Below are 10,968 nucleotides of genomic sequence, written 5' to 3' on the forward strand. Positions count from 1 at the left end.
TCACCTCAGCCTCCCAAAGGCGCGGGATTACAGGCTGAGCCACCAAGCCCGGCTTAAGTTCAATTTTTAATGCATACATTTAAAAAACAGACTATTGCTGGGGGCAGTGACTCATGTATATAATCCCAGTATTTTTGGAGGTCAAAACGGGAGAATTACTTGAGTCAAGTTCAAGACCAGCCCAGGGAACAAAGTTTAAGACCTCATCTCTACAAAAAATTAAAAAGTTAGCCAGACATGGGAGCATGAGCTTGTAGTCCTAGCTACCCAGGAGGCTGAGGAAGAAGGACTGCCTGAGCCTAGAAGGTTGAGGCTGTGAGAAGCCATGATCTTGCCACTGCACTCCAGCCTGGGCAACAGAGTGAGACTCCTCCAACTCAAAAATAAAAATAAAAAAGACTATTACTATAAATAAGATATATATTGACCTTTATTTTTTATCTTGCACTAAAGAAAGAGTTTTGTAAGCTAGGTATTTTATGGTGCTTTTGTGGAAATAAAAGGGTTTTATGGGGCCAAGTGTGGTGGCTCATGCCTATAATCACAGCACTTCAGAAGGTAAAGGTGAGAGGATTGACTGAGCAGAGGGGTTCCAGACCAGCCTGGGAAACTTGGTGAGACCCTGTCTCTACAATAAGTCAAAAAAATTAGCCAGGCATGGTGGCACGCAACTGTAGTTTCAGCTACTTGGAAGGCTGAGGCAGTAAGATTGCCTGAGTCTAGCAGGTCAAGGCCACAGCAGCCATGAGTGTGGCACGGCACTCCAGCCTAGGCAACAGAGTGAAACTCCAACTCAAAAAAAAAAAAAAAAAAAGAGGGTTTTATGCTTACAATCTAATGAATTATTCAAGAAATATTTTAAGTTGTTGGTAAATGAGGCCATTTATTCTTTTATATTTTGTAATATATCATACAAATATAGGACATATAAACCTTAAAGAATAAAAAATGAAATTAACAACCATGTAATTATTATCTGATCTAAAAGAAGTATTACCAGTACTTTTTAAGTCCCTTGTGTACATCTCATCAATCCCATCCTCCTGATTCCCAAAAGAGGTAACTACCATTCTGAATTTAGAGTCCACATTGCTTTGCTTTCTATGTTCTGCTCAATTAACCACTGTACATATAACTTTACAAAGCAAAAGTAAAATATATAATCTTTAGCAAAGAGTTCCTTCTGATTCTAATATATTCAAAGGCTACTTCACTTGTTTTTTTTAAAAAAAATTAGATGCAGCCAAGGCAGGAGAATTGCTTGAGCCCAGTTCAAGACCAGCTTAGGCAACATAGTAAGACCTCATCACTATAAAAAAAAAAAAAAATAGCTGGGTGTGGTGGCGCACACCTGTAGTCCCAGCTACTCAGGAGGCTGGGCCAGAAGAACTGCCTGAACCCAGGAGGTCAAGATTGCAGTGAGCTGTAATTGTGCATTGTATTCCAGCCTGGGTGACAGAGTGAGACCACACCTCAAAAAGGAAAAAGAGAGAGAGAAAGAGAGATGCTGTATTAAATAAGTCTGTATTTTTGTAGGCAGGACAAAAAAGCATTTGACTACTTAAAAAGGAAAGACAAATTTTATTTAACTCCAATTCATCCTAAATGTAATATTATTTGAAATAGAAGCAAGTTCATTATTCAAACCCTAGTCAAACCCTGAACCACTCAATGAAATTCCTTCATTTGTCAATATAATCTGATTTATTATTGGTGGGGAGCAAAGTAGGAGTCATAAGAAAAAAACCACAATTATTTCCTGCCTTCAATTCTGAGTAAGAAACATGCACGGAATGGCTGGTATAATGTTGCCAAGAAACTCTACAAAGGATCCATCCGAAGAAACCCGCACCCACTCATCCACCTCAATGCTAACAAGTAGGATAATCAGACTTTATGGGCCCCCAGTTGTGAGGCAATCGAAAGTACACATCATCACATGAGGAACTCCTGCCAAAATATAATTGAGCCTGAATCAAATTATAATTAAGCCTCCAGATCTAACACCTAGTTTACAGGAAATATAAGGATTAAAAGAACAAGTTAAAGAATGCTATAAAGAATCAACTGGCCAAACTCAAAGAACCAGACTTCTTCAACAAATAATTTTAAGGAAATTTGTTAGACTGTTCTACCTACTCTGGTGTATGTTGAAACATTCCACAATAAAGTAGTTTTTCTTAAAAGAAATAAGATCTTGAGTATCAATGTGAAACACTCAACTGACATATATTCAAAAGCAACTGTAAAACAAAAAGTCTTAAAATACTAACACAGGGCCAGGTGCAGTGACTCAGGCCTGTAATCCCAGCACTTTGGGAGGCTGAGGTGAGAGGATTTCTTGAGCCCAGGAGTTCTAGAACAGTCTGAGTAACACAGCAAGACCTCGTCTCTACAACCAATCAAAAAAATTAGCCAGGCATGATGTTACATGCCTGTGGTCCTGGCTACTGAGGAGGCTGAGACAAAAGGATCACCTAAGGCCAGAAGGTCGAGGCTGCGGTGGGCCAAGAGCATGCCACTGCACTCTAGCCTGGGCAACAGAGTGAGACTCCCACTCAAAAAAAAAAAAAAGAAAACTAAAGAGTAATGGTACTTAAGAAGCCCTTTAAGAAAATATTACACACAGCTAATGTGGGTTACAGCAGGAGAGTAGGGTAAAGCAGCCAGCACTGAAAGAAAAGGGGGATGTTAACTTTCTTCATTCACACACAGGCAAAAAAAAAAGTTAGACAATAATTACATTTTGTCTCAAACAAGTGCTTAACAACATTACTCTGAAAGCTTATTATATGAAGTTCCCTTACTCAGTCACATGTATAAGATGTCATTTATTTTTCCTAACTTTGTTCTTAAAATGCAACATGTGTTAAATCATAACAAACCAAAAATTGTAATATGATGACGCAAAGCCTCAAGAATGTCTACTTTTAGCCCAAAAAGGTGCCAATATTGTAAAAATCCAGAACTTTCCATTTATATGACTTCAAACTTTAACAGCAACTGCCTTCAAAATCTTATGAAAAAATGACTTCCAGGTACGATAGATCATGCCTATAATCCCAGTACTTTGGGAGGCCAAGGCAAGAGAATTGCTTAAACCCAGGAATTTAAGACCAACCTAGGCAACATAGCAAGATCTCATCTCTACAAAAATTCAAAAAATTATCTGGGCATTGTGGTATGTGCCTGTAGTTCCAGCTACACAGGAGGCTGAGGCAGACAGATCACCTGAGCCTAGGAGGTCAAGGCTGCAGTGAGCCATGATTGTGCCACTGCCCTCCAGCCTGGGTGACACAGTGATAACCCAACTCAAAAAAAAAAAAAAAAAAAAAAAAAGACTTGCAACCCTCTGACCATATAATTAAGTGGAAAAGAATAAATAAAGTCATTTTTTCAAAAGTATTAAAAATTTATCATGAATTCTTTTGAAAGAAGTTACTAGAATGTGTGCTCTACAACAGGATACAGAAAACACGAGATCCAGCCAGCAAAGAAGCAAAGGCATCTATCATAGGTCCTCAAAGGGAGCTTCCAGGATGATTACTGGGCACAAAGCATGGGGTGGGGGGGTATGATACGTACAGACTGCAGTTATGTGATTCATGGGCCAGGCGAGTTAAAGGCTCTTATCACCAAGATTCCCACCACCACTGTGCCATTTTTATTTTCCTGAGGACACAATGCCCAAGTGAGCGTGACTAACTTCCTCAAGTGTATTCGGCTAGCTTGGACAATGCAATGATGACACTCCCATTCTTCCTCCACCCCCATTCCCTGCGACCTCTGAATCAGCTGAGGTCTCTCATCTCATCCCACAGAATATTCTGCTTTGACCTGCTCCTAAAACTTTGAGTCCTCCACACTATCTGAGAAGAATAACAGAGGTAGGTAGAATGGGTAACAGAGTGGCTGCCCACTGCCCCTCAAAAACAGGTCTTTAAGGAAATGGAATATAAAACAAGTCAATTTAAATGAAATCCTAATAGTAGAAAAGTAGAGAGCATGAGATACTGCTTAGGGAAAACAAACGGAGTGTTCAGAAAGGCATTCTGGGAACAAAATGACAAAATGACAACATGAAGTCTATAGGTAGGAAGGTAAAATCGACCTAACAACCTTCTCAATGTAACACCAATACTTACAAAAGAGCAGGAACAATCTTTTTTCTTTCAAAGGAAAAAAGAGACAAAGATTTCTAAAACTGCTACTGGCATAGAAAAAAATGGGCCAAGAAATTCACTTATAAAAGTAATAAAAGTCTCTTGAACATACTATACTCTATTACACATGATGAATTAAGAAAAAACAGTACCTTCCCTCTACGTCCATTTCCTCCATCTTGATCTTCCCACTGCCAGTCCACTCCTCGTACCACTCTGGCACCTGCAAAGATTCCTCTGGCTGTAATCTTCTTAGATTTTCTACGAGACTCTAACAGAACCCTAAAAATAAAATTATTTAAGTTAACATAAAAATGGGTAACAGTAATTTTTTAAAACAAAACTATAAAAAGGTGATTTTGAAAGTAGATTCTTTGTTGTTCTAGTTACTACATAATAGGAATGCCTTTCACATTCCACAGGTGATAATGATAATGACAGTAGTAGTTGTAACAATAATAATAGCTAGCATTTACTGAGCTTAAACTATATGTAAAAACACTTGCACAGGTGTAAAGTGTGTTACAATCATTAAGAGAAAGTTACTGCTATATTATAGATTTTACATAGATTTTACAAATGAGGAAACAGAATCTTAAAAGAGTTAAGTAATGTGCCCAAGGTCACAAAAGTTAAAAAGTAATTAAGTCAACATATGAATCTAATCTAAGTATTTTAGGGTATCACTATACTCCACTATTTTAGAGGTGGCAAACTCAAATCCCTACAGCTGCCAGGCAAGTAATATAAACGAGGGTCTAAGAAAGACAGCACTACAACGACAAATGGCAACTAGCACTTGACCTCAGACTTAGGAAGACAACAGGGAATGGCAGGGACTTTGGTCAATTCAAAAGCATGATTTGTCTAAAGTGGCAGATGATCCTTTGCTTCAGCTAACTATTGTCATGAACAAATAGCCAATGTTGAGTCTTCTGAAGCAGGGGAGTGGAGGTTGTTTTTAAAAAAATCTTAAATTTAGACATCTGTGTGAAATCACTTGATTTTTAAAGGGCTCGCAATTATTCTAAAATTTAGAGTTCTGCGTATGTCGGTAAGATGCATCTGTGGCCTGGATTTGACCTATACTTAACTGTCTTCAAAGTATTACATACTTACAAAAATTATGAACCTTGATAAAGATTCTACACTTAACTTTCTAAGCCACCATGATTCTCCCAGTAAGTCATCTATCCCTTATTTTGTACATCCTTCCCATTCACATAGTCAGAAAGGTTTGAGGTATTTTTGCTGTTTTTTAAATTTTAGCTCATTTTTCTACTCATTTTTATAATGTCCTTACTATTCCTTAACTTCAGTTGCAAGCAAAAGACAAAAATAACCAACTTGTTCACAATTACTGTTACTAAATGGCAGACCACAATTTACAGCATGACAGTCTGACTTCAAAATCCTATTCATCTACTACTACTCCAAGCTGCCTTCCCATGACTGGCTAGGTTCTTGATGTCCTATGCATTATCTACATCTACATGAGAAGATTCCATCACCTAAAACTCTGCACCTATTAACATTCACATATTTCTACCACAGTCCAAAACATCAAATGATAATCACTGATTCATTATTTCCTTTAACTTGTAAATTCCTTGAGACCATGTGTCTGGCCAGGCTCAGTGGCTCAGCCTGTAATCCCAGCATTTTGGGAGGCCAAGGCGAGTAGACTGCCTGAGCCCGTGGGTTCAAGACCAGCCTGGGCAAACTGGCAAGCCCTCGTCTCTACAAAAATTTTTAAAAATTAGCCAGGCATGGTAGCATGCACCTGTAGTTCCAGCTACTTGAAGGCTGGGGCGGAAGGATCGCTGGAGCCCAGCAAGTCGAGGCTGGGGTGGCCATGAGTATACATACCACTGCACTCCAGTCTGAGTGACAAAGTGAGACTCCAACTCAAAAATAAATAAATAAAAAGACCATGAGTCTTATTTATCTTCAAATGTCCACAAACAAAGGAGCTGCCATGTAGTCTTAAAACATGCCTGTTAACCAATCAATGGACCCCAGTGTCCATTTGATAGCAATTAACAGACTAGCTGGCACAATGAGAAGAAAATAATCAGCCTCTCTCGGGCTGCCCTTGTATTGACAAATGTACATTAGTACTACATCTCTAAGGTACAGAAGGACTAGCCCAGATTACCTTGGAAAAATACAGGCAGCTCCATCTTCCCAGAGGTCTTCTTTCATTATACAACAGGCTTGGTCCACTTTGAGGCTGCTATTTGCTACCGCCTGATACTAAACCAACTGTTGGAAGCTATTTGTCAATGCTATTTTTAAGGCTCAGTAGTGCAAAACCTGAGTTTAAACAAGGAATCGCAAATGAAGAAAAAAAATTGCTTCCCCTACCTCTCACTTCCTGGTGTAGTAATTCTGTAAAAGCGATGTCTTAAATGATGTTTATCTCCATGGTAACATACTGTGCACAAATCATAATTTGTACATTCTGCACACTTCCATCGAATGCCAATAATTGGTTGCTGTCGGCAGGTGTCACACATGGTACCATCATGTTTGATACCTATTAAAACAAGGATACATCTTTATATTAATTACAAAAATTGAGTATTATTCTGTGAGAAAAAAATAGGAGAGAGTATTTTACATAAACTGGACCTATATAAATATAGGTTCAAGATAGTTGATTTCAAATATTTTAATCAGTACAAAGTAAAAATTAAACATTTCCTGTTCCCTCACTTTTTCAATAGTAAGAACATATCTCCTAGCTCTTTCCTCACTGACAAACTAAAACTTATGTTCAAGGCACAAAAAGAAAGAATTCTTTACCACCAAGTAGATATTTCAGACTACAAACCTTCAAAAATAATTGAAAGAATTTTAACCTATTATCTAGGTAAACACTCCAAAAGAAAAAACAATTTTATATTCATGATATCATGAACACATATCAGTTAACTTAAGCATTTACCCCAAGGTATTGATGATTTCCTCCCTTAAACAATAAACTTTAGAAAATGATTAGCAAGTAGGTTTCCCTATTTAAAGGGAAACAATACACTATCTTGGGATTTTTTTTCCCTTAAGGAGCAAGAATAAACTTTTTTTTTTTTTTGAGTGAGGGTCTCACTCTGTCACCCAGGCTGGAGTGCAGTGTCACAATCACATATCACCACAGCCTGGAGACTCCAGTCTCTCAAGTAGCTGGGACCACAGGCACGCACCACCACATCCAGTTAATTTTTTTATTTTTTGTAGAGATGAGGTCTTGCTGTGTTGCCCAGGTTGGTTTCAAACTCCTGGGCTCAAGTGATCCTCCTGCCTCAGTCTTCCAAAGTGCTGGGATTACAGATGTGAGCCACCATGCCCAATCCATGAAGTAATAAACTTTAGAAAACAGAAATAATTACTTGGTAAAGTGACCTCCACTAAAAATAATCAACAGGATGAATGTGATAAACATTAGAACTATAAAATGTACCACTATAGAGTAATGAAAATAACTTTCACTTTAGAGTAACAGAATTGGGGGTAATGCTCCTTTACTAGTCTGTTAATATTAACTGTCCAATAAATTTAAACTAGAATTTTTTTTTTTGAGTCGGGGTCTCACTCTGTCACCCAGGCTGGAGTGCAGTAACAAGATGACAGCTCACCACAGCCTTGACCTGCTGGGCTCAGGCAACCCTTCCACCTCAGCCTCCCAAGAAGCTAGGACTACAGGTACACACCAAGCTGGTCTTGAACTCCTAGGCTCAGGCAATCCTCTCACCATGGCCTTCCAAAGTGCTAGGATTATAGGCATGAGTCATCACACCCAGCTAAAATAGAATTTTTTTCCAATAACACCTGGCTTGTCAACATCAGTGTCACTATTTTATAAACACATCCTGAAAGATCAGGCTCAATGTTAAGCAAACAATGGCTGCACAACAGTGCCACTCTCTTGGATTCAAGTTCTGACTCTGCTAGTAGTTATTTTTGTGCCCTCAAAGAGTTTTTTGGTTTTTGTTTTTGAGTCGGAGTCTCACTCTGTTGCCCAGACTGGAGTGCAGTGGCACGCTCCCGGTCACGGCATCCTTGACCTGTGGGCTCTGGCAATCCTTCCACCTCAGCCTTCCAAGGAGCGGGAACTACAGGTGCACACTACCACACCCAGCTAATTTTTGATTTATTGTAGAGACTAGGTCTCGCCAAGTTGCCCAGGCGGGTCTCAAACCCGCAGGCTCAGGCAATCAACTTGCCTCAGCCTCCCAAAGTGCTGGGATTCCAGGCTGAGCCACCGAGTCCGGCCAAGAAGTCATTTTAACTGAAGTATTTACATATACTAGTATTTATTTCAAAATAATTGGAGGAGTGCAAAGGGGAAGTAAGGTAGGATTTAGATAAAACAAGATTAGTCATGCTGAAGTTAGATAACAAGTACATGGGGGGGGTCATTATATTATTCTCTATTTTGTATAAGTTTAAAATTTGTCCTTAATTAAATAGAAGGGGAGTCCTTTCCATTCTCAGGATCCCAGTTCCCTTTGGAGAAGGTAATATATTCTTTAAAGGTGAAATATTATATTCTAAAAATCAAGTAAGGGCCGGGTGCAGTGGCTCAAGCCTGTAATCCTAGCACTTTGGGAGACCAAGGCGAGAGAATTGCCTGTGCCAAGGAAGGGTTCAAGGTCAGCCTGGGCAACTTAGTGAGACCCAGTGTCTACAGTAAGTGAAAAAAAATCAACTAAGGGCTGACATGGTGGTGCACAACTGTAGTTCCACCTACCTGGAAGGTTGAGACGGAAGTATTGCCTGAGCCCAGCAGGATGAGGCTGCAGTGGCTGTGAGCATGCCACTGCACTCTAGCCTGGGCAACAAAGTGAGACTCAGGCTCAAATAAAACAAACAAACAAAAAAAGTAAGAATGTGCTGAATATGCAAAAACTAGAGTACAAAAGTAGTAGTATTACTAAATTCTACAAGAACTAAAACAGTATTGCGACTTCCTGATAAGAGGGGAAAAAACCTGCATTATTCATTTATATCAGGTAACCAAATTGTAAACCAAGGGTCAAACTTTAGCATATGCCTGTGTTTGAGCTAAGAAAGTTAGGAAAGAATGAGGGGAGAAGCAGGGAAGGGAAGAAGAAGGGAAGCAGGGAAGGAAGGAGGAAGGGAACAAACACTAGAAACAAGTTGGGCTGCCTCATGGATAACAAAAGAGCATGACACCCCAACACCAAATATGTCTCATGTTCAATCCTGCTACAGTCTTCTACCACACAAATGCTTGACTATGGCGGCAGAGAAGAGAGTGAACATGAGTGTCTACTGAGTCATTCAGAACTATTTATTTGCTTCTACTGCAGGCAGGCCCTCTGCTACTTTCAAGTATCACTCTTGCCTGGAGAACAAATAGGAAAAAAGTACAAGTGGTTGAAGAGAAGGAGTTAGGTTATAAGAAGTTTGCAGCAGTCCAGGTAAAATCATGGTAGATTAAATTAGGGTGGTGACAGTAAAAGTAGAGAGAAATGAAGCCTCAAGATATTCAGAACTAGGTGGCAGAGGGTTAGAAGACAAAAGACATAGAAGGCATAACTGAGAAAGTATAAATGAGATCATTCAAGAGAAAACAGTTAAGTATTAAGAGATATTTAGCAACTAAACAGTACAATAAACTGAAATCCTGAATAACTCTGCCTAAAAACAAAACTGGAGCTACCCACAAAGAACAAATAAAAACATGCTAATTTAAAAATATAAAGCCCAACTGGACGTGGTGGCTCAAGCCTGTAATCCCAGCACTTTGGCAGGCCGAGGTAAGAGGATTGCCTGAGCACATGGGTTCAAGAACAGCCTGGGCAACTTGGTAAGACCTCACCTCTATAATAAATCAAAAAATTAGCCAGGCGTGGAAGTGCGCACCTATAGTTGCGGCTACTTGGAAGGCTGAGGCAGGCCAGATAGCCAGAGTCAAGCAGGTTGATGCTGGGGTGGCCATGAGCGTGCGTGCCACTGCACTCCAGCCTGGATGACAGACTGAGACTCCAACTCAAAAATAGATATACAGGGCCCAGGTCTCCATGGATAGAAACTCACCTGAGAAAATAAGTCAGAAAAAGAAACACGAAAAGTTTCACAGAAATGATAGGTAGCCGGGCTCAGTGGCTCAGCCTGTAATCCCACACCTTGGGAGGTCGAGGTGAGTGAATTGCCTGACCCCCAGGTTCGAGACCCACCTGGGCAACTTGGCGAGACCTCATCTCTACAATAAATAAAAAAAATTAGCCGGGCGTGGTAGCACGCGTCTGTAGTTCCTGCTACTTGGAAGGCGGAGGCGGAAGGATCGCCGGAGCCCAGCAGGTCAAGGCTGCGGTGGCCGGGAGCGGTGGCCAGGAGCGTGCCACTGCACTCCAGTCTGGGCAACAGTGAGACTCAGACTCAAAAAAAAAGAAATGATAGCTGAGTAGACTTTTCAAAGAAAAAGAAGAAATTGCAGAAAAGCACAAAGTATGTTCAATGAACCAGGAACAGCTATATTTATCAGAAACATGAAATACAGTCAGAGAATCGGAGATAAATTATAATCAGGCTAGAAACTGACAAGATGAGACATGATTTCTAACCTGTATACAGCATTTGAATTGCTACATTAAATGACAAAAACCAGCCTAGGCAACATAGTGAGACCTCATCTCTACAAAAAAATATATATATATTAGCCAGGGGTGGTGGTGTGCATCTGTAGTGCCAACTACTTGGAAGGCTGAGGTGGGAGGATTGCCTGAGTCCAGGAGGTCCAGGCTGTGGTGATCATGCCACAGCACTCCAGCCTGGGCAA

The 10,968-nt window shown here is 40.0% G+C and overlaps 1 protein-coding gene across 1 annotated transcript in view; it reads right to left on the reverse strand.

The window, feature by feature from the left end:
* The window catches only part of MIB1 (mindbomb E3 ubiquitin protein ligase 1), a 109,682-nt gene extending 102,867 nt beyond the window's left edge, over positions 1-6,815 (reverse strand). Inside the window, exons 1-2 of the mRNA XM_021708483.1 lie at positions 6,531-6,815; positions 4,316-4,445 (exon numbers count right to left, since the gene is read on the reverse strand). Coding sequence (XP_021564158.1) covers positions 4,316-4,445; positions 6,531-6,682 — 282 coding nt within the window. The 5' untranslated portion in view covers positions 6,683-6,815. The remainder of the gene's footprint in view (positions 1-4,315; positions 4,446-6,530) is intronic.
* Positions 6,816-10,968: the final 4,153 nt, after the last annotated feature.

Source organism: Carlito syrichta, unplaced genomic scaffold, assembly GCF_000164805.1.
Source record: "Carlito syrichta isolate Samal-C Ts95f unplaced genomic scaffold, Tarsius_syrichta-2.0.1 Scaffold138500, whole genome shotgun sequence".
Taxonomy (NCBI): domain Eukaryota; kingdom Metazoa; phylum Chordata; class Mammalia; order Primates; family Tarsiidae; genus Carlito; species Carlito syrichta.